Raw genomic sequence first — 25,163 nt, 5'->3', positions numbered from 1 at the left:
TTTTCACCCCTTTTACAGAACTGATCTCTCGATTTTTATTCTCAGTGAGGTAGGTATCTTGAATTACTCGCTTTACTACTAGGATTGCGTCGTGAAGGTTTTGGATGGACGATCAAATGTTTAAGTATAGTCGCCAGATGTCAGACTGATCGCAAATGTGCCGCGTCGCTACTTTCAGGAAAAAATTGTCACTAACGATTAAACAAAACAATAAACATCTAGAGCAGTAAATAATGCAACTATGTATGTGCCGGTACAAACAATTATGCAAAATCACAATGCAATTTCATGACAACGGCGTCAAATTAAGTGGTTCATGTTGCAGACGAATATAGCATTAATAAAACTATGTGTGTATGTATGTATGTATGTGTGTGTGTGTGTGTGTGTGTGTGTGTGGCTGTGTGTGCGTGTGTGTGTGAGTGTGTGTGTGTATGTATGTATGTATGTTAAAACCAAAACATGATGAGTGACACTGCATGTATGTATGTATGTATGTATGTATGTATATATGTATGTATGTATGTATGTATGTATGTATGTATGTATGTATGTATGTATGTATGTTTGTATGTATGTATGTATGTATGTATGTATGTATGTATATCTGTATGGATACGCATGAAACTTCTCAAAAATCTACTGAAAGAAGTTTTTTGTTTTTAGTTTCACTTTCGTTTTTGATCTGGAAATATCATCATCTTCTTCATCATCATCACCATTCTCATCATCATCATCTTCATATTCATCTTCTTTTTCTTCCTCTTCATCCTCTCCCTCTCCTTCATTGGACATTAATTTCCCTGCGGATGTGATGAAACATTACGTCTACTGCTGCTGCTGATTGTGTGACGAGAGTTAGGATGGCATTGTTCCATCTCCCGTACATAAAGCTTGTGTGTGCGTGTGTGTGTTTGCTTGTGTGTGTGTGCGTGTGTTTGTTTGTGTGTGTGTTTGCTTGTGTGTGTGTGTGTGTGCCTGAGTTGTTTTTAATTATTTGCTATTATTAACCTAATTTTATCAATCAATGCGTAAATAATTCTATATATAGCCATTAAAACATCTTTTCTTTGCATTTACACAGAAGCAGGCATCCAAACAGACACAAACATGCACGCACACACATGCACATACACTCACAGACACATTGTTATACGCATAAACTCGCAGACGAGGCAGCATTTGATTAAGTTTTTCAGGAGGAAATCTCACAATTTCACTGACACGTGGATTGGTTCATTGTAGTCATTTAGATTAGTTCATTCAATTGCATGAGACATATTTGTATTTGTATTAGCATGCCTTCTTCACTATGTTCTATATAGAATCACACTTTTTTCACATGTACTTCATGTACTCGATTATCTTTCTCTCTCTCTCACTCTCCCTCCCTCTCTCTCTCTTTCTCTTTTTCTTTCTCTGTGTTTTTGTGTTAGGGTATTTGTTTGTTAGTTCACATGGATGTGTTTAATGTTTGCTCGTGTGGATGCACCGATAATATCCGTCCGTCTGACTGTCTATCTGTCTACTGCTCTTCAATAAATTTTATGGTTTTAAAAATTACTTGACTTCAATGAAAATCATCCTTTGTTACGAACGATTTTGAGTACTTCTTTCTTAGAAATTTGTGATGTTTTCTTTCATCAGTTTCATCGTTACATAGGTTTGTAAGACTGCTAATAATATTTGAGAGTAATTTATTTCGCTTGCATGAATAGCCTAGAAACTATGCCAGACCATTAAAAAAATTTCTTACTAGATGACATTGTATTCAGAACGTTTTTAGAGCATATGAACGTGTGAGTTAGGATATCTTTGAAGCAAAAAATAGCAGCAGCAGCATTTGAAGCAGCACATTTTCATGAATAATAAATGATTCATTCGATGGGTGGCCGATCGCCCCCAGCCAGAAACAATTTGTTGGAAATTAGGAGCGGACAACTGCTACTACTTTCTTACGTTACATCTACTACATCTCCCTCGAGATTACAAACAACAACTTGTTACAAATTGCTCGTGATAGATGGAGGGAACATTACCTCTCCATGTCTCCATGTTGAATTAGATTCTCTTACATGTTTTCCATCCCTTTGTTGTTCATTCTGTTTGTTGTCTTCTAGTGCAATATGGTGCCGACAAATTTTTATATATCGCGATAGGGTGTGCTAGAAATGGTTTTTAAAAATTAATGTTGATGATTTTGTTGCAAACAAAATTAAGGAACATGTGATTTTAATTTCTTCAATATTAAATAGAGTAACGATATATTTACATTTATATTTATTATTGAATAACTTGTTCTTATACAAATGACCTTGAAAAGTTGCCTAGAAGGACGAGAAATAATTGTTGAAGATGATAGTTTGGAGGAAACCAAATCTTAAAAACTAATTTTAGGTTCTTCACAGGTCTCGCCAGGAGATGAATTATTATCATCATAACATCAGATTTTGAACAACAAAAATTTTTAGTTGTTATGAAACGATTGTGGTCGTATTGCGGGTTATTCAAAAAGGTTAAATTAAGTACAATTATATTTGGATGAATGGATGGATTGATAGAGATGATGGATAGATAAATGGGTAATGAAAAAAATGATGAAAAATTGAATGAGCTATGTTCAGATGAATGAATAAGAAAACTAATTGAATGAATGGTTGGTCGCGGAAAACACTCAAGATGATAATTGATGAGAAGATGCTTCATTAGACGCTGAGAGGCATTCGATCCGGTCCTGGTGAACAAGTGTCATCGTATAAGCTGCCGGTTAATTGACTGGAAACGCTTTATAATGAATCCTCTGCTCATACGTTACGAAATTAATTAGTTTTTTTCTCCAATTTTTCACTATTTAAAATTTAAACACATTTCTTTTTTTTCTTTTCTTTTCAACAACTATTTTTTCATGTTCTAATTTGACGATTATAGAAAGTACAACTGCTTTCATTTGCAACACAAGAGTACACTAATTTGTTAACTCAGACAAACAACAACACAGCATCTTCATCATCTCAAACAACCAACAAGATGACAAAAACAAGTTGGGCAGTCATCTTAGACTCACCTTGTGGTTCTGAAACGACGTCCCCGAAACTCGAAAACTATCAAAACAATACGCATATGATGCAGTGCCTACCTGCACGTACGTGCGTACAAAATGTTGATGTATGTTTTGTTGTGTGGGTGAACAGTGAAGCCTTCGTGGCGAGACAAGTTTATTTGCGTGTGACTAAATAAATGATAGTCAGAATCACATAATGAAGAATAAAAAAGTTGCCAGCAACAACAACAGCGCAACAACAACAGCAGAGGAAACCTGATGCAAGATCACCTTAATTGGTGGACCGCGGAGTGTTGTTGAGTGTTTAAGCAAATTAGTGTAGCACGTGCGGCGACTGCAAACTCCGTTAAACGACAGCGCTTAGTTTAGTCAGGTTTATTTGATATGCATCCCCCATGAAAACATCAACTATGTAAGCACTTTTGGCCCTTAAGTGTTCTACATTTGTCTATCTCTCAATATTTCGAACGTGCGCTCGCTTTTTTAACTTTATACATGTATTTCAGTATGTACGCACGTGTCTGTGGCTAATTAAGTTAACCTGCAAACGCTTTTAGCCATCACTTTTGTTTATGGTTGGTTCAGAATAATCTTTCATTTGTTTGTGTGCGTGAAAATGTTATTGAAAATCAGCAATGCGTCTCTTGCTGGTCGTGTTTCTGAATATTGTGGTTTGATCTTCCGGTGAATTCATACAACATCCTTCCAACAGCCCTGTTCTTGATCGCTTTAAAATGAAATAAAATTGTTTTGTTGAGTTTCTCGTGAAATGTAAAATAAATAATATAAAAAAATGATACGTGGATGAATGTATGCACAATTAGGTAGGTAGTTAGTTAGTTAGGATGCCATGCGGACAAGTGGATGGTCATTAAAATAATTATTCGTCTCTCAATGTTTCACCTGCTATGTGTTTGCAAGGAGCTGATAACGTGAGGATGAACATAGAGATGATGAACATGGAAAGGATGAACACGGAAATGATGAACATTGAGAGGATGAACATGGAGAGGATGAACATAGAGAAGACAAACATGGAGAGGAAGAACATGGTGAGGATGAACATGAAGAGGAGTTGCTCTCGACTTGAAGGAGATGTTGATTAGGAAATTATTAATAACTTCAATAAATGATTCTGCTGACAAAAATAGTGATATTAATGATGGAACGCTAATTATGACGTTGATGTAAAAAAATCTGACTTCAATGATGACGAAGTTGATAACATTAACAATATAAATGATGACAACAATGATGTCATGAACAACACCAGTAACGCTTCATAGACACAAAAGATGTTGCTGGTGATTAATTTTGTTACAATAAACGCATTTTTTCTTAATTTCGTGAAATAAAAGTAAAATATAATAAAAAAAAAATAATTTCTAAACTAAAAACTGACGCCAGCGAAACATTCGCGTGACGTGGAAGTGAAAATCATCCAGCGACAACAACAACAACATCAACGGAGGACTCCTTCGTCTACCGTCGTTCGTTTAATTTTTTAAACGCCGGAACATGAAAAACGATTCGATGAATAATTAACGTGAACAAAACAAAGATGGGGAAGATGACGTGAGATTAAAACGATGATGAAAGATTAAAACATCAAGCTATCAGAAAAAAGTGCTAACCTCGGAAGCTACAAAAGCTACTTCAACTACTACAACGTCACTGCAGCAGCGACCACTAACTAACATGCCAAAAAACATGAAAATAACATTCAAATATTATTACAGGTCAATTTTGTTAAAAAAAAACAAGAACAGATTTAAAGGCTAAATAATTCAATAAACGATTTACAGAAAAAACCATAACCCAAAAATAACATCAGAAAAACAAAGTCAACCACCATACCATCATCATCAACATCAACAACTACACCAACAACATCAACAACAACATCAACAACCCCACCATAATTATCAACAACAACATCAACAACCACATCAACAACCCCACCATAATTATCAACAACAACATCAAAAACCACATCATCATCAACAACATCAACTACCCCACCATCATCATCAACAACAACAACAACAACAACAACAACAACAGCAACAACATCAACAGAATTAACAAAGAATGTAGAGACACTCTTAATGTTAGCGTCCAAAATAACAAGCGTTCCCAACATTAAGCATTCAATGAAACGTTAATAATATTGATAATAACATTAATGAAAATAATGATGACGATGATGGTGATGATGATGAAGATGGTGATGATGATAAAGATGGGGATGAAAATGATGATGATGGTGATGATAATGATGATGAAGATGGTGGTGACGATAAAGATGGTGACGACGATGAGGGGGATGATGATACAAGAAGCATATGGTGACTCACCGAGTGTTTGACTTAGCCGAATGTGGTTATTTTTTTAGATTCCACCAAATTATTATTTGATTATTATTATTATTATTATAAAGAAACTAACTTTGACAATCATAGCTATAACATATAACATAAACCATCTGGATTTGAACCAAAGTTTGAATGTTTAAGGTATCTCTTAATAGAGATTTGCATGGGTATGCAGGGATCGCCTGCAGTTTTTTAATATCGACACCTTGTTTGTCGTTCAGCAAAATAAATTATTTTTTCAAAATTTTACTTTTTTTGTATTTTATCTTCGGTTTTGCTCGATAACAATGACAGTTATGATGAGAATGATGATGATGATACTGATGATGAAAATGATGATACTGATAATGATAATGATGACAGAGATGATGATAATGATGATACTGATAATGATAGCAATGATGATGACAATGATGATACCGATGATGATATGGATGATGACGATAATTCTGATACAGATGATGATAATGATAGCAGCGATGATGACAGCCGGTGAGTTGATGACAACGAAGGTCGAGACAAAATAATGAAATGACGTCTGGCTTCACTTATTGATTCTTATCATCATCATCATCATCATCATCATCATCATCATCATCATCATCATCATCATCATCATCATCATCATTTTCTTTATATTTCTTTTTAATCATAATCATGATGATGATCATCATCATCATGATAACGATCATCATCTTCATCATTTACAACATAACATAACATACATAACCTAGTTGTTACATATGATTTGTTTTCTTTTTAAAAGTTTTGGAAATGTGTATATATAAATATTTGTATATATATATAAATATTTGTATATATATATATATATATATATATATATATATATATTCGGTAGAATTTATAGAATATTGTAAAAATTATGGTCTATTACCAACATATATGTATATATATATATGTATATATATATATATATATAAATAATTGTAAATATATGGTACAATATATATATATATATATATATATATATATATATTATATATATATATAGAAAGAGAGAGAAAGAGAGAGAGGGAGAGAGAAAGAGTAGAGAACAAATAATACAATGCTTGTTATTATTATATGGGCTAGACTGATCAGAATAACTCATGCGCGAGAAACATACCTACATATGTGTGGACAAGTAATGAGAAGTAGTAGAGTCTGCTACAACTACTTCACGAAGATCTTCTTCATTTAATGATGTCTGATCTGTTTGTGTGGCTGGCCTGCCAATCAAGTCAACGTCACTTTCATTTTTCTTCCTCATCTTCTTCTTAATGTCATCATCGTCACCCTTATCATCATCATCGTAGTCATCATCGTCATCATCGTCATCATCATTATCATCGTTTTGATGATCATTATCACTTTCGACCATCAGCGTCACCACCGTTTAGATCATCATCATCTTCTTCTTCTTCTTCATCGTCATAATCATTTTTGACAATCATCGCATTACCATTTTTAATCATCATCACGTTAATGTTATCACCATTCTTTGATCATCAACATCATCATTATCGCATCGTCAGCTATAATGATCATCATCAGTTTAAATAAAATAGTAAATTATTTAATGAACAAACGAACGAAAAAATGAATGAATGAGTGACTGAAAGAATAAAAAAAATGAATGAGTGAAAAAATAAAAAAGAAAGAAAGAAATAGAGGATGAAGTTTATCGTGGTGCCCTCTAATTAATAAGAGATCATCTTTTAATCAAAAGTTCATGACCTTCCATCTTGTTGCATGCTTGTTCAACTTGCAGTTGTTTTGATATTAGATTATGTGCGTGTGTGCGTATGTGTGTGTGTATTTGTGTGCGTGCGTGTGTGTATGCGTGTGTGGTGTGTGTTTCTTATATTTTATGTTATACACATTATACTTTCTGTTAGTATAACTCCATTTTGTCAGTGTCGCAAATATATATTTGTCCTTGTTGGTTGTTGTTGTCGTTAGTGTAAGTGTTGTTTGGGCGTTTACTGTTATTTTGTTTATATATCTATGCGTGTGTGTGCGTGTGCGTGTGTATTGTCTCCGTGTATAGAACTATTATAACTATGCTTATGTGTGTGCCTTGATGTGGGCTGATGTATCTTAAACAGACGTTAAAATGTTTTACGATTCTACGATTCTTATGACACACACACACGCACACACACACACACACACGCACACACGCACGCACGCATACACACACAAACACACACACACACACGTACAAGTCATTTAGCAGGTAGGCTGGTAGGTAGGAAGGTAGGTAGGTAGGTAGGTAGGTAGATAGACTTGGCATATCACGCAACACTCTCAATGCTTTTAAAGTATTTAATGCTCCATCAACACTTTTGTTTTTATAAATAAATAAACTCTGCCAAAGCCAACAAAATATGTGCGTGTATAGGTGTAGGAAACCGCTAAGGCAAACAAACAGACGCATGCATGTGTGCAATTGGCAATACTCACCTATGTAATCATCTGCTAACATTAATCCTCCGTGCACACATGCACAGGAACACATATACGCGCACACCCATGTTATAAATAATATTAATGTATACACTCCTCTTCTTCTTCGAATTATGTACCTATTTTCGTACATTTAATGTGTAACACGCATATTTAATGGCGCAAATTCAATCGTTCGAAATGTACGAGTCTATGTGTGGGTATGCGTACATGAAATGTTTTCTGCTACTGCTGCATCTTTCCACAAACTGACAAACATGTAATCTCCAGTTTGACACATTTTGGGTGGATTGGAAACAAAACCATATGGAGAATAACAACAATGTTATTAGCTTTACGACAGTATCATTATCAACATCGTCATCATTTCATCATCTTCATCATTTCCTTCTCGTCATTTCTTCATTCTCTTCATCTTAATCTCCATCTTCACCATTTCATCATCCTCATTCTTCTTCATCTTCACCGTTCCATCATCATCTTCTTTTTCATCATCTTCACCATTTCATCATCATCTTCTTCATCTTCATCATTTTCTTTTACTGTTCAGGTGTTTCTTTTGCTTCAGATTAAATTTTTAACGTGGCGACGTAAGCACGCAATTGATTGGTTGGTAGTTGTTGTAATGGCCGACGTAGTTTTGATGTTTTTTGTGCTGCCTGTTGTTGCTGTTGTTGTCGTTGTTGTTGTATTGTGGTTGTTAATGAACTGTTGTTCTGTTGTTGTTTTTGTTGCTGTATTGTTGCACACACACACACACACACACACACAAACAAACAAACAAACAAACAAACACATTTTATATATATACACACATACATAAACATGCATAAACATGCATAATGATGATGGTGTGGGATTTAATTAAAATGAAGTTGGTTTCGGTATCGATTTGGCATTACGAAACGAACGTTACTTTTAACGAAAGAATATAAGGAGGGTAACGATGATGATGATAATGATGAAGAAGAAGATGATAATGATGATGATAAAGAAGATGATGATAATGATGATGATGATGGTGGTGATGAGAATTGAATAAAAGAGGTAGATATAATTCGAAAGCATTAATTTATCACACGTTTCTAACACACACACACACACACGCACACACTTGTGGGTGTGTATGTGTGTGAATATTTGTGTGTGTGTGTGTGTGTGATTATTGTAAATTTTTTGTATTATTGCGACTTTTATGATTAAAAACAGGGTCAACAGAATATGTCAACCTGCAGCGAGGCAAGTACCACTACAGCCTACTAAATAACATTCGAATCCAATCGACCAATTTTTCTGAACTTATTTAAAATTTAATAAAATGATTTTCAAAAGTTTCGTTAAAAATTAAAGAATGATGATTGATCTTATAAACACGTCTCCCAATACCTCATTCATTTTATGGTGTTAAATTTTTTTAGATTACAAAACCGGTCCTAGCAAGCATGAATGTGACGATTAGTTTGTAAATTTTAAGACTTCAAGCACAAAAACATGATTGTACTTTATGTTTTATCCGCAAGTTATAAAATCTATTCTAAATGGAACAATTTTTAAAAGATGTCTTTTTAAATCATTTAATATTTGTGGTTTGTGATTAATTTTATTGATTTTATATACAAACAAGAATCTCATTTTATAAAAATGTAAGACTTGCAAGCGAGTGGATTTTTGTTACAATGTAATAAATTGAATTAAGATAACAAATTATGAAAATACATAAACAAAATTTTACTAAACTTAAATAAATTGAAATTAAATTAAGATAAAATAAAAAAAAGTATAATTAAAATGGCAGCTTATAAGGGGCGATCGATAATTAGCCAATTCATAATTTCAACCTGTGAAGGAGACTTCTTTTCTCACGAAATGATCATTCAACATCAAAGAGAGTTCTTCATAATTAAAATTATCATCAACACCATCATCATCACTTCTGTCATCGTCATCATCATTCCACTATCATCGTCGTCATCATCATCATCGTCGTCATCATCATCGTCGTCGTCATCAAAAGTGTTGAAGGGCCTTTTCTCATCGAGGGGGGGATTGGGGATGCAGATGAGATTCACATTGTTCATTCCCTGCCTACTGATTGGCATCAATTTGCCCACGTGGGTGTCATCATTATCATCTTCGCTGCCATTCACCTTAACCGCTACGCCGTGTGATTACCGTGACGTTGTTGTTATTCCACTTGTCATGTTTTTGATTTGACGTGTTTGAAACGTTCGTGACGCTGTCGTTAAATATATTACAATAACAATGCCTTTCTCAGAAAGCCAGAGTACTACCTTTTCTGTTTAAAACAATCTCGACAAATCTTTTTTACGGTTTCTATTTCTTATTATTTTTTAAATAAAAATACTCAAACTTATATGATTGGACAAAAAATAAGTGAGCAAAAAAATAACCAAACCCATTATAACATTATAATATATTATAATATAATAATGAGCTGTCAATGCATTTTAATGTTGCAACGTTGTGACCGCACCAGCCTGGTGCATTCCTGCTCTCCTAAGTCTTCCACTCCAATACAGAAACAACCATCTTTTATTAGTTGTATAATGAACTCAACTCTTCTACGAACACACATATTCATTTGCACACATTTATATTTTGTATAACAAGTCAAAATTGTATATATATACACACACACACATATATATATATAATACAAACACATATATACATAAATATGTACATATATATATATATATATATATATATATATATATATATATATAAGACCTAAATCCTCAGAAGACTTCTTATTTAGTGCAGTTGATTAAATTCTATTTAACATCTCCCCTCGTTGGAACATCCATTCTTCAGTTGCTTCATTGTGTGTTTGTGTTTGTTTGTGTGTGTATGTATGTATGGGTGTGTGTTTGTTTGTATGTGTGTGTATGTGTGTTTTTTTGTGTGTTTGTGTGTATGTGTGTGTGAAAGAAGTCATAAAATTAATTGAACTAATTGAGTCAATAAAACATTTGTTACTTTTAATTTTCATGTACCGTCTGCACAGTTAACAATGAAAATAATTTTAGGCTTCATGCTGAACCTAAACTTTTATATTTGAAATTATCATGAATTTTGTGATGTTTTGGCATGACATTATTTTGAAATTAATTCTCATCTTTTTCGGATCTTCCGCTTCGTTCATGTTGAAATGTCTAAACTGATTCTTCAAATGAAATATGTGTCATACGTGATGTGGATTATTATTATTGATTGATTGGTCGTTGGTCTTCATTATTTATTCAACACTTTTATTGTTATTGTTACTTACTTAAAGATGATAGACCCTTTATAACGTTACCACCATCCAACCATGTTGGTTTGTAAACTTCGAGATGCTGCAACTTGTACATATGGACACACAAATTATAAAATGTTTTACTGAATAAATTGCTGCCTGAAAATATTATTCACTGATGAGATAGCGTTTCTTTATTTTTCATTTGACTAAACATAAAAAATTGTTAATCAATTTTATTTTAATTATTCAACAAATAAAAAAATTTTGAAAATAAATTATTTTATTAAAGAATTGAGGATGGTAAATTAAAGTTATTAAAGCAACAAATTCATATACATCGTCTTCTATTATATCCGAATATCGTTACCACTGGCACAAAATTGATTGTAGCGTTAGTTTGGCGACTAGATCTAGATGCCAACAAAATATTCCGACTTTTTTTTATATAAAAATCGAAATAGATTGGAATGTCTAGAATTGAAATGCGACTTTGAAATTGTGCGAATTTTGAATTGAAAAATGATACTAAGTAATGTGGATGTGCAGGTAACAACGTTAATAGGAATGTTTTTGTTACAAATTTGCTACAAACGCTGCTGTCTTGAAGAAAGAAGGGGTGGCACTCTAATAGCATGACTTCATCAAGAAGCATTCTTTACTTGAAGTAACTAGAACGTGTTGACGCAGCTGATGAACCAGTAGCAGGTAGTAATGTGATGTAAAAGGAGGAACAACAACAAGTACAATTACGAAAGCGCTTTCATGCTCATCAAAAATGCCACAGCTAAACATAATTTTATACACTAACGCCTATCGGAACAACCAATAATTAACAAACAGTAACAATGAAGATGACGACATTAACAATATAAACAAAAACAGCAACATCCAAACAATAGCATCCAAGTAATAACATCCAAAACAACAACATGCAAACAACGACACTCAAAACAACACCATCACAAATCACAACAACGACACCACCTTACGACAACTCGAGGACGTGGTGCAAGTACGAGATGTAACAAATAGCCAGTCTAAGAATCTCGATCTTGGAGAGTTTTTTATCAGGAGGTAGGGTGGGAAGTAGCTTCCGAAGTTCAGCAAACGCCACGTTGAAAGCTTCCACTCTGACTCTCTCCCTCGAGGCATGGGCGATGCGATACTTCAGTGTGGCCCGTCGTCGGCGTCTGCGTTCTTCGCGCGAAAGTGTCGATAAGTCTTCGTCTCCAAATTCGTTTCTCGTTATTACTGATGCTGTCGACGCAGCGGTTGTGGTTGTTGTTGTTAAATGTTTGTGTTGTGGTTGTTGTTGTTGTTGTGAAGGTGTTGTTAGGGAGGAGGAGGAGGAGGAGGAAGAGGATACAGATGATGTTGTTGGTGTGTTTGATCGTTTGTTGTGACTTTGTTGTTGTTGTTGTAGTTTCGTTGGGGATGATTCTGCCATGAATTGGTTAAATATATCTAACTTATTTTCAATATTTCTTTTTGAATTGTTGTTCTTGTCGACTAAGATGTGGTTGTTATTGTCATCGATGTTGTTGTTGTTGTTGTTGTCTTGCATGACATCATTATTGTTGTTGTTGTTGTTGTCTTGCATGACATCATTATTGTTGTTGCTGTTGTTGGTGTTGTTGTTGTCCGAGTCAATCACCATGTTATTAGACTCATCGCAACTACTGTCGGAATAATGATGATGGTCAAGATGATGATGATGAGGATGATCATGATGATGATGTTCCGGTGAATTTGGAAACTGGAAAATGCATCTGACGTTTTTCATTGATAAATTTTTGTAGTAAAATTGATTTTTGTTGATGTCGTCAAAGTACTGTTGCTGGTTATTTTGATGATGTTGTTGTTGTTGCTGATGATGATTTTGTTGTTGTTGATGTTGATGTTGGAGATACTGGGTGTGTTGATTTTGGTATTGAAAGAAGGAATCGTATTGTTCACTTTTTATGGAATTTTTAAAATCTGCATTCTGATTGTGGAAATACGATGATGGCGAGTAATCTGGGGTGGTGTCCATGCTTTGATGTCGTTGCGATGTTGTCGAAATGTTGTTGTTGCTGTTGTTTTTAGTGTCTGAGATTTTAAGATTGTTTTCGTTGAATTTATTTATTCTGTAATTGAAGTTGTTAGCAGGATTGTTGCCGAAACTACTGTTGCAACTGTCGAAGCCGATATTATTGTTGTAGTAGTTGTTGTTGCTAATGATGTTGTTGTTGTTGCCGATGTTGCTGATGTTGCTGTTAAAGTTGTTGTCGTTGGTATGGTGTTGGTGTAATTGCTGGTAGCTGTTGATGAAATCGTATTTGTTGTACCTGAAAAAATTTTTTTGAATAAGTTAGAATGTTTTTGTTGAAGAAGAGCGGCGTTAAGTTGCAGTTGTTGTTGTTGTAATCATCATATACTTTCATTGTTTGACGATGTCTTCAAATCCAAATTTTCAACAAAATGCGTAAAGAGAAAAAATAATTCAATATTTTGATTCCAGAATAATTTTTTAAATACGACATTAAAATTTATATATAAAAAAAATAAATTTGAACGCCACTTTGTTTACTGCGTCATTTATCGCCGGCGACTTTATACCGTAGGAAGATGGCAAGCATGTGCAAATGTGTGTGTGTGTCTGGACGTATATACAGATATAAATCCTCATGTACAATATATATATTTGTATGGGCATGTACGTGTGTATGCGTGAGTGTATGTATGTGTGCGCACGTATGTATGTGTGTGTGTGTGTGTGTGTGTGTGAGTGTGTGTAGTAGTGTTTTTTCTAAAGTATAGGAAAAGTTGAAAATTGGAAAATTTTTTAAGAAACGTTTTATAAGAAATTAAAAGAATCGATTGATCCAAACTATTTATTTAAAAATTAACAAATTATTGGAGGAGTAGATGAATTAATATGAAAAAAATGAATGAATAAATAAATAAACGAAAGAAGGAAGGGAATGATTGAATGAAAAATAAACAAGAAAAAAAGAAATGACTGAATGACTGTTAAATATCCATCAATCACCAGGCCTATCTGTCATTGGTTGGTTTAACAAATGTTCCTTTAGCTTCTAATTCTAACAGCAAAGTCAATCGTACGTACTTTTGTATGTATGTATGTATGTATGTATGTATGTATGTATGTATGTATGTATGTATGTATGTATGTATGTATGTATGTATGTATGTATGTATGTATGTATGTATGTATGTATGTATGTATGTATGTATGTATGTATGTATGTATGTATGTATGTATGTATGTATGTATGTATGTATGTATGTATGTATGTATGTATGTATGTATGTATGTATGTATGTATGTATGTATGTATGTATGTATCTATGTATCTATGTATGTATGTATGTATCTATGTATCTATGTATGTATGTATATCGGTCTAGTAGAGTTTATACGTCTCAATTTAGTCTGCTATTTTCTCGTTAATTTTTTCACGTGAACTTACAATAAACTTGACATTCTACATTTGAGGTACTTGCATTGCAGCCTACTTGCCGTGTGTCAACTGTCCGTTTTTGGCTTTCGGACAAAAGATGGAGCTGGAAATATTAAACATGACAGTAAAATAGTAAAAATTAATGTCGTAAAAGAGTTATAACCACACTAACCTAGTATACTAACTTAACGATGATAGTTAGTTATGCCAACAAGTGTTAGTGATGTGATTATGATGGTGAATACAAAATTGGAGCAGTGATACATTGCAATGAAGAGATGTTTGAGCTATAGAGAGGAGTATGAGGAGGAAGACGATGAAGATTGGAACGTAGTTAGCAATAAAGTAGTGAAGATGGCAAGTAAGATGACGTCACTGATGTTGTCAGGTCTTGTGTCTGTGTGTTTGTGTGTGTTTGTGTGTGTGTGTGTCTGTGTAAGAAAGAAAGAGAGAGAGAGAGAGAGAGAAAGAGTGTGTGTGTGTGTGTGTGTGCGCGCGCGTGTGTGTGTGTGTGTATGCGTGGTGACCTATCTTAATGTTTATCAACCATTAACTTTCCATCTATCCATCCACTTATCCATCCGTCCGTGTTGTGACACCTTCTAAAGAACATTAACATTACATCAACCGAACATAATTAGATCAAATACATTTGTTAACAATCAATAACAACAACAACAACAACTACTACTACTACTACTACAACAACTACTACAACAACAACAACAACAACAACAACAACAACAACGACGACGACGACGATGTATTTCTTAAAATCGCTGCATGCATGTCTGTCTTGAACAATTTGCTTGTTTCAGTTTATATGTCAATTGCTTGTTTATAAACTTGTTTGTCAAAGACAGCATAATTAAACTACTTTTATTAAGTGCCATAGCCGTTATTTTCTATCATATACTCAACATTTTAAAAATAAATTTTCGATGGAAAACCAATATTTTTGAAGACAATGAAAAATTCGTTGAAATTTATTGCAAAGAGAAGTACAGAGTGATAAGTATAACTGTTCAAGAGTCCAAGTTATAATATAATTGTGGGCAAATGAAAAAATGTAATTGGATAAATAACCATTTTCCAAAAATTTAAACATTTGATGATCTATAAGTTTGTTTTCAAGCATTCAATTTGAATAGATGCAACCGAAATACAAAATATTGTAAAGTATGCATTTAGCATTTAGCAAAACTTTTTAACTTTACACGGCATCCGACAAACTCAGCGGCACCTGGAAACAACAACAACGCGTGCTTCTTCTCCAGGAAAGTTGGGCGATGTCTGACAATGAAAATAATTATATTATTAAAAAAGAAAGTGAAAATGAAAGTCAACAAGAGAAAATATCCCTCTTTTTTGAAAAGTATTTATCGTGCTTGCATCCGAGTCCAGATGACGAAGCTTCAAAATTTTAAAGTTTTAGAGTCAAAACTTTTTATAGATAACATAATGCATTTCCATATCTCCATTTCATCCAGGCTGAGTTCTTCCACAAATAATTTATTAGCTGAGAACATACACAAGACTCTGTCTGTGTACACATGCAATCGCACGTACCCATAAATAAACGAAAATATAAATACGTGGACGGACAAATTTAGGTATTGTATTGCATGCTGTTACTCACACAGAGGCAAGCATAAATGTGAACAGACACAAAAAACAACAACGGACGTACATATACAAACGTCGCATTCAACATCAAACATACACACATAAAATACACAAAATACAGATACACATATTTATATAGGCACATGCATATATATACATACACACGAATACACATACAGACACACAGGTTGAAATAAACGCAGCAAACTGTTGTAGCATCTGCGTGCATCATCTCTAGGGATGAATATTTCTAACTGGAAAGCATTGAAAAGATAAAATCATCAATGCAAAGTGAAATTTTCTGAAAATAAAGTAAAAATTACTTTTGATCGTTGAAAATTTTTCTTCTGAAAAATGAAAGCGTATTATTTGAATTAATAAAGTTTGGTTGTGTTTGTTTGCTCATATTTACTCAACATATTGTCTTAAAAGAACGCTAACGTGAACTGCGCTGGTCCTCAGCAGACATCGCCCGCCCACCATTTCAGTTACCATGCACCCAAATGTTATCAAGTGTTATATAAAATTTGCAACGGCAAAAACGGCGATGCTGATAAAAACCTCTGAAGGAATGGCGTTGACGTATTTTATCACGTCAATCAAACGTGGCTCCACCTCCCGATGTGCAAGGCGTTACATTCAGCGGCCAATGAAACACAGATGACAGATGCTTGATTGATGAAGTCTGAAGCAACTCTAAAATATTTTGAAAACAATTTTTTTAAATATTTTTTTACAGTTGGTTAGCCCATTAGGTTTTCAAGTTTTCCAAATTGGTTAAAAAAACTAAGGATCGTTTTGCTTCATCCCGTTCAGTTTTCATAAGGATTGTTTAAGGCCCACTGAAAACCAGATATAAATAAATAAATAAATATATGATTATGAATTTAATATTAGGAAAATCGGTTAATTGACAGTATTTGATTCGTAGCGATAGCCATTATAAGTAAGAAAGTTTGAAGAAATAATATGTGAATCACGTCACATATACAGTACAGCTATGTGAATCATCTATAGTGTTGGGAGTTGGCCAATAGGATTTCTAAACGTTGACAATTGCTTAATTATTATGAGTTTGTGGTTGTCATATCTATGCTTGTTTACAATTTTTATTATCGACTGTTGGAACTTTCACCCTGACACAAGATTTCGTAAAAACCAGCCAAATGAGATGATAAATAATTTTTTATTTTTTAATTTAATATCAGTATTATTAATATCTTACGTTTTAGAGTCATCTTTTTTAAAATTTCCGTTCACTGACGAGTTTACAAAAAAGTATGGTTCCTTCCCTGAAACGAAACGTCAACAGGCCCTGGAGGAAAGTCGGAGGATGTTTTACTTTGGTTACGACAACTACATGAGGCATGCCTTCCCCAAAGATGAGTTGGACCCCATTCACTGCACTGGGCGAGGCCCGGATTATGATAACCCGTTTGTTTATTAATTTTCAAATTAATTTATTTTTAATTCCTAATTTTTTAAATGATGATTTTTAATTTTAATCATGACAGTTAAAAAGTATAAAAAGTATAAATAATTAAATGAAAAAAAATTAATGACATGTCCACATCCTATACACGGGGTATAGTTAGTTTACTTTACTTACAAGTTTAGTATCCATTCATTCACTATTCAAAATTCAACTATCTATAAAAATACAAAAGTTTATCAATCATCAAGCAATTAAATTTCACCATTTTAGAGTTTAGCTTTGGAGCTTAATTTGATTCAAGTGTTTGTTAGTTGACTTTTAAAAGCTTTAAATAAAATATTTTTCCAATAAGAAATGAAAAGATAAAATTAAATTAAATGAAAGATTCACTCAAAGTGTTATCAGCCCTGATCAATGAATGATGATGAGTGATGAATGATAATGGAGGATAATTAGAGTATAAATAGAATATAATATTCAGTTAGGAATGTGTTGCTAGAGTGATTCTGTTATTGTTATTGTTATTGCTAATTTTCGGCGTATCAGCACAGAGAGTGATTCTGTTCTGCCTTCTGACTTATGATTTCTTGAACTAGATATGAATTAATATTAATTAATTGATTGAAAAATATCCAAAATCATTTTTTTAATTAATTCCATCAAATGATGAGGTATTAAGTACCCCATAAATAACAGATTTTTAATTTTTTCTTTGATTGGTTAATTAATTTAAAGATTAATTAATTTTAAATGACTAGATCCAACATAAACATAAATGATGTCCTTGGTGATTATGCTCTGACTCTCGTTGATTCTCTGGACACACTGGCTGTTAGTTGACATGTCCACTTCAAATCTTATCTTAAATTTTTAAATTTGGAATTTTACATCATCATGTACGTCATTCCAATTTTTACTTGTCAAATTTTCATCAACTCATATAAAGTTTTACAATTTTTCTTTTTTTTTACTTTTTTATTTGCTCTTTTGAAAAATTGTATTCCATAACATTGTTTAGACCTCAGAAACTTTAATTCAAGTCCTTTCATATATACTATTAGTTTACACTAAGTAAGTTAGCATATACATTGACATTACACTAGTATTGTAGTGTGTTTGGTGAATATTACATTCATAATATAAATTTAATAAAGAATAACCATTTGTAATATAATTTTTTGTCTGCTGCCTGTGTTTGTGTTTAACTTCTCTTTCAAGATATTTTTATAACAATTACAATATGAAAGTCTGTTGCTTATACATGGTTTATTCACATTTTGTTACATTTTATTTTATGCAAAGATATTAGGTAATAAGACAGAATTTCTGAAGGCTGTGAACCTCATAATAACCCATGTCTCATTTGATAAGTCAAACACTGTACAGATATTTGAAGCCAACATCAGGTTTTTCCTTTAGTTTGTTTCTCATCAAGTTTCCATTAAATATTTCTTACAATGTGCTTATTAAATATTTAAATAATGAAAATCAGGGTGCGGACTTGTATAAGTTCTCAGGCATATACATCTGTTTTGGCTAGGTTGTCAGATCGCTAAAGTTTTGAAGATATATTATATTTACCTTGATTTGTATACTTTCTGAATGTTTCAAATTTTTAAATAAGTTATCAATATGAGTGAACAATTTGTTGAGTTGGAACAAATAAAACAATATGTCAACGATTTAGTTATTAGTGATGGTGTCTATTTGTGTTTACTACTTCCTTGCTCTTTAGTACTTCTTACTGGATGTTAAACTGGCTGGTAGTTGTTGATGCTTGTCCACACAGGATGCACCAGCAGATGATCTTGGTTTCTCTTGAACATGCTTAACAAATTTCATCTGTTTTTTATGTTATTCAAGTGTGCCTTAACATTATTACAATGATGTTGATGATGATGATGATGATGATGATGATGATGTTGATGATGATGATGATGTTGATGATGATGATGAGAGCGTAGAAGATGAAGCAACGATAGTTAAAACAAGATTTTATTTCTGTTTTTTAAACTGAGATATCTGTTCAGTTTTATAGCAATGAATACGCCAGTTTTGTTGTTCTCTAGAATTCAAAGCATGACATGTCCTTGACATTCAGGGTACTGGGAGCCTTGCTGTCGGCTCACTTGTTAATAATAGACCCTGATCAACCCTTTGGTGAACTCTACCCACTGCATCTCTACAACAATGAACTTTTGAACTTGGCCCATGACCTTGGAGTCAGATTACTTTCTGCCTTCGATCACAGCGCCACTGGTCTGCCACATCCTAGAGTTTGTTCAGTGGATTTCTATTTTAAAAAGCGAATTATTATTCCAAATATAATACATTTAGTTACTTTTTTTTGCAAACATTTGATTCTATTTTTGTTTGATTGACTAGTTGGTACTTTTCATCACTTTTTCATCAAATCTTTAAAATATTTATCTCAGAGAAGTCGTTAACCTTTTAATCTTTATCTGAAAATATTTAAATAATGCTATTTGTTATTTTTGTAATCTTGTAACTAATCAACTAACTGTTCAGTCAACCAACCAACTAACCACCCAATCAACTATCCAACCAACCAACCACCCAATCAACCAACCATCCAACCAGCCAACCAACCAGCCAACCAACCATCAAACCAACCACTACAGGTGAACTTAAGAACAGGTGTGCCTTGCAACTCTCTCAATGAAACATGTACTGCAGGGGCTGGAACACTCAGGTGCCTCTTTAAACTCTCTCCGTTTATTTCTTATTTTGTCTGGCTCTTTGTCTGGTTGTCTGTTTGTTTGACTGTCTATTTTTGCCTATACTTGTCATGTTTGAGTTTATAAGTTTTTGTTGTTTATGTTTCCTCAATGTTCATCGCTGTAGTTTGTTCTTGTAGAAATGAGAAGTACATTTTATAATGTACCGGTATTGTGTGTCATAATTTTCTACGCCAATTAGTGACTGATATCTTCCAATTCTCATTTGCATCCAATTATTATTAATTATATCAGTAGTTAGCAATTGATTCGTTCCTTTTGCCATTAGATTGTGTCGATTAATTTGTGTTATTAAATAAATTTAATGATTAGCAAATTATATTTTTAATCTTTTAATAAATTAATGGAATTTACAGTTACTTGGCCATTATTTTCTCAATTTATTTTTTTGTTGTTTACATGCCAGTTAATATGGAACTTCTATTATAATTAATTAGGCTTAGTTTTTTATACAAAACTTTCATCAAACTTTCATTAAAGCAGGTTTTAATGATTCATGTGAATTCATCACCATAATTATCCTCTTTTATAATTGCTCTTATCTGACTAAGAATTTTCATCACCGTTGTGCTGATAATGATGATATGTTCTTTCAATTCTTGCTAACTCATTACTGATTTCGTTTTAATGTGGTCATCACGATTTCAAAATAAATGAATGGTGTTGGCTTTGAAATTTGTGTGTCTGGTTTGTGTGAAATCAAGTCGTTCATTTAGTTTCAAGTTTCGTATGCACGTGTTTGATGCCGCCACATGTTTAACCAGAATTTTATCAGATTATTTTAATTTACCTTTAGTAAATTTTTTTAACGGAATAAATTTTAATTATAAAATTATTGAAGAATAAATTTATATATTTCGTGATCAGGTTGGAGTTTGGAATTTTGAGTCACCTGTTGGATGATCCAATCTATGATCGAGCTGCTAAGCTGGCTGTCGAGACACTCTGGAGTCTCAGGAGTAATGTTACTGGTCTCTTTGGTCGGTTGGTTGGTTGATTGATTGGTTGGTTGGTTGATTGGTTGGTAGATTAGTTAGTTGATTGGCTGGCTGGTTGGTTGGTAAATTAGTTAGTTGATTGGCTGGATGGTTGGTTGATTGGTTGGTAGATTAGTTAGTTGATTTGCTGGCCAGCTGATTGGCTGGCGTTCAGAAAAATAGTTATTGATATTTGTATTATGATTAAAAGTCACGTTGTAAACAAATTTAGACAAATAAAACGTTTAACAAAACGAACAGGGAACGTGGTGAACATACAGACGGGTCGATGGGTTGGAACGATGAGTGGTCTAGGGGCAGGTCTTGACTCCTACTACGAATATTTATTTAAGGTGGTCTACTCTGCGTTCCTTTTCTGTTAGACGTGTCTACTGTTGGTTTACCAATGCCTCTTGGTTGTTTTTATAAGTAGTTTGTAACATTTTTGACATTTTCGTTTTGAATCATTGGTTTAATAAAATCTCTCCCAATGTTTCATTAGTTTTGTTTCAATGTTTCAATTCTCAGCCATTCATAAAACCATCTTTTCATCTGTCCACAATAATGTTTTCAGTCTTTCATAATGTTTGGTGACGAGCAAGACCTGCAGAAGTTTAACGAGATATATGAGGCCATCCGCATCTACATGAGGAAAGGGTGAGGTGATGATGTTGGTGATGGTGGTGGTGGTGGTTACGATGATGGCAGTTGTGATGACTGCATTCAGCTAACAATTTCTATGAATTCGATCAAAATTTGAAGAATAATTGTAACAGTCTCAATTAGATATCTGTTATCATGAAATTATATCAATAATTTAATTGTCATCATTTGTTTGTAAGTTTGTGAAAAAAAACAAATGTAACAAACAAACAAACAATTAAACAAACAAGCAAGCAAGCAAACAAACAAGCAAACAATTAAACAAACAAACAAGCAAATAAACAAACAAACAAACAATTAAACAAACAAACAAGCAAGCAAACAATTAAATAAACAAACAAACAAACAAACAAATAAACAAACAAACAAGCAAGCAAGCAAGCAAAAAACACAAACAGTCGCAAGGATTGCAACTATGGTTCTGGCTTTCCACCAATTTATGTGAACGTCAACATGAACAACGGCGAACTGGTCAACAATTGGGTGGACTCCCTGCAGGCCGCATGGAGTGGCGTGCAGGTCGGTCTGCTGCGTGTCTGTTATTCATCCATCTCTTCTTCGTCTATCATTCATCCACCATTCATTCATTCCTCCATTAGTCATCAATCGTTCTTTTTTCGTGGTTCACTCATTGATGATGGCAATCAGTAAACGATGAATTAATCGTTTACTGATTGGCTGTTTTGATATTTCTGTTTAGTCGCCGTGTTGTTGAGGTGTTTCAGTGCTCGTTGTCCCCACTTTCTATTTGGTTGTTGAAAGTTAATCATCTCTCTGTAATCTGCACCTCATCATGCTGACCAACTCTGACGACGACGATCACCTTCCAGGTTCTCGCCGGAGATATAGAGGAAGCCATTTGCTCGCACGCCTTCTTCTATGCCATCTGGAAGAGGTACAACGCACTGCCCGAGAGGTACAACTGGTTGCTGCACGTCGCCGAAGTTCTCTTCTACCCGCTGCGGCCCGAGTTCGTTGAATCGACGTACCACCTCTACAGGGCCACCATGAACCCCTTCTATCTGCACGTCGGCTACGAGATACTGCAGAGTATCGAGCAGCATTGCAAAGTCAAGTTTGTACCATGTTCTCATTTTTCATGCATCCCTAAGGGTCATTTTGTAAAATTGATTTTGAAATTTATGTTGAAGAAATTATTTTTTTTATGTTTGTATGTTGTAATGTATGAAGTTTCATTTTTTATTTGCAATTTATTTTTTATTTGCCATCCTGGCAGATGCGGGTACGCCACGAGACATGACGTCACGAGCAGTGAGATGGAGGACCGCATGGAGAGCTTCTTCCTCAGTGAAACCTGTAAATATCTTTATTTGGTTAGATAGTGTGCCGCTGCTGCTGCTACTGCTGCTTATCATTTTGTGATGCTTACTTCTACGCGACAATTTTTACTGCTCTGGACGAAAGGAAAACAGCTGTTTCTTCGCTCATCTTTGTTCATGCTGATAATGATAGTTACGATAATATTAATGAATAATATTTATAATAATAATGATAATAATAATAATAATAGTATTTATTATTATAGCCACGAATGACTAATATTTTTGTATAAATATTCACAAATATTGACCATGCACACCTGCCATCAGTTGTTCGACGAGAGGAACCCAGTGAACGTGAAATCAGACGAGTACCTCTTCTCCACTGAGGGACACATCCTGCCGCTCTTGCCAGAGTTCAGGAAAAAAACTTTCGAAACAGATTTCCAATCTTACACCAACTTCCCGCTGAATCTGTCGACCATTAAAGTGAAGAGACAACTGAACATCACTAGGAAGGACAACGTTAGTGGATGCCCTTGCATTACTACGCATTCATTTTTAGACGCACATTCATCCGCTTGTTTCAGCGCATTGTTTTGAATTTCTTTTCCTTACATACCTGTTAACGTTTTTTTGTTACACAATCGATTCTTCATTCAAAATACACACACATTCATTCATTCATTCATTCATTCATTCATTCATTCATTCATTCATTCATTCATTCATTCATTCATTCATTCATCCACTCATTCATCCACTCATTCATTCATCCACTCATTTACTCATTCATCCACTCATCCACTCATTCATTCATTCATTCATTCATTCATTCACCACACTACACCACACACGCACGTGGAACAGTGTGAGAGGCAGTCGGAAGAGAGGCGCTACATGATGCCCATCCAGCCGCACTACCTCCAGCAAGTCCAACAGATGATTGGTGCTGCTTCCACTGGTCTTTGAAAATTCGGTCTTTGAAATTTCGGTCTTAAATTATTATTATTTTATTATTATTATTATTATTGTTTTATTCATTTAATTATTATTTCACTGTTATTTTTTTCGTTTGATTATTTATTTTATTTAGTTTGATTTTTTTCTGTTTTGCTTTCAATTTCCAGTTTTACGTCCGTCTATTGTGTCTTATCATTGCATCGCAGTATTGGCTTGTTCATCCTTACATTCATTTGTTAATCGTCTCGCCAGATTCATTCAGAGTTGATCGTCAAATCGACCGACACAAAAAAAAAACATGACAGACATCCGCATACGCTCAAAGATTTGTAAAAATTTAACCCCTACACACACACACACACACACACACACCACACACACACTCAAACACATAACACACACACACACACACACACACAGAGATTAACTACTGTATAGAATAGATATATTGCATTATGTGTATAATTAACGAAGAATAAACTGCATGTATTATCGTAATTGTAATTATTGTAATCCGTACATATTTCCTTCCACAACGCAGCGAAACTGTAGCACAGCCGGTGCAATAAAATTAAGGTGGCGGTTGATTTTGTGGTGTGTTTGCTCAGTGCATTCACTTTATTTTATTCGTTCGTTCATTCATTCATTCATTCATTCATTTCATTTTCGGCGCGAAGATATCGACGTCATACGCTTAGCAGAATCAATGCTTGCGTCAGCGATTGGACCTTACTACATCATATCATATACAACACACACACACACACACACACACACACACACACACACACACACACACACACACACACACACACACACACACACACAC

At 33.9% G+C, this 25,163-nt stretch overlaps 3 protein-coding genes across 3 annotated transcripts; 2 read left to right on the top strand and 1 right to left on the bottom strand.

Moving 5' to 3' along the window:
- Positions 1-3,969: 3,969 nt before the first annotated feature.
- On the top strand, positions 3,970-5,576 carry HELRODRAFT_161380 (hypothetical protein; the record flags this gene model as incomplete). Its single annotated transcript, XM_009021303.1, has 3 exons — positions 3,970-4,113; positions 4,896-5,171; positions 5,502-5,576. 3 exons carry the CDS (start codon positions 3,970-3,972, stop codon positions 5,574-5,576), a joined length of 495 nt encoding a protein of 164 aa, XP_009019551.1.
- A 5,865-nt stretch (positions 5,577-11,441) lies between these two features.
- Positions 11,442-12,905, bottom strand: HELRODRAFT_94416 (hypothetical protein). Its single transcript, XM_009021302.1, has 2 exons — positions 12,793-12,905; positions 11,442-12,756 (listed from the first exon to the last, which is right to left on the bottom strand). The coding sequence occupies exons 1-2, from the start codon at positions 12,822-12,824 to the stop codon at positions 12,153-12,155; spliced, it is 636 nt and encodes a 211-aa protein (XP_009019550.1). The 5' UTR covers positions 12,825-12,905; the 3' UTR covers positions 11,442-12,152.
- Positions 12,906-17,361: 4,456 nt separating this feature from the next.
- On the top strand, positions 17,362-24,343 carry HELRODRAFT_106488 (hypothetical protein; the record flags this gene model as incomplete). Its single annotated transcript, XM_009021301.1, has 13 exons — positions 17,362-17,691; positions 18,451-18,523; positions 18,995-19,098; positions 19,794-19,968; positions 20,335-20,405; positions 21,319-21,431; positions 21,690-21,781; positions 22,003-22,085; positions 22,490-22,610; positions 22,922-23,166; positions 23,329-23,425; positions 23,702-23,896; positions 24,248-24,343. Exons 1-13 carry the CDS (start codon positions 17,429-17,431, stop codon positions 24,341-24,343), a joined length of 1,728 nt encoding a protein of 575 aa, XP_009019549.1. The 5' UTR covers positions 17,362-17,428.
- Positions 24,344-25,163: the final 820 nt, after the last annotated feature.

This window comes from Helobdella robusta, assembly GCF_000326865.2.
Source record: "Helobdella robusta unplaced genomic scaffold HELROscaffold_3, whole genome shotgun sequence".
Taxonomy (NCBI): domain Eukaryota; kingdom Metazoa; phylum Annelida; class Clitellata; order Rhynchobdellida; family Glossiphoniidae; genus Helobdella; species Helobdella robusta.
This window is presented reverse-complemented; position numbering and strand designations above follow the sequence as displayed.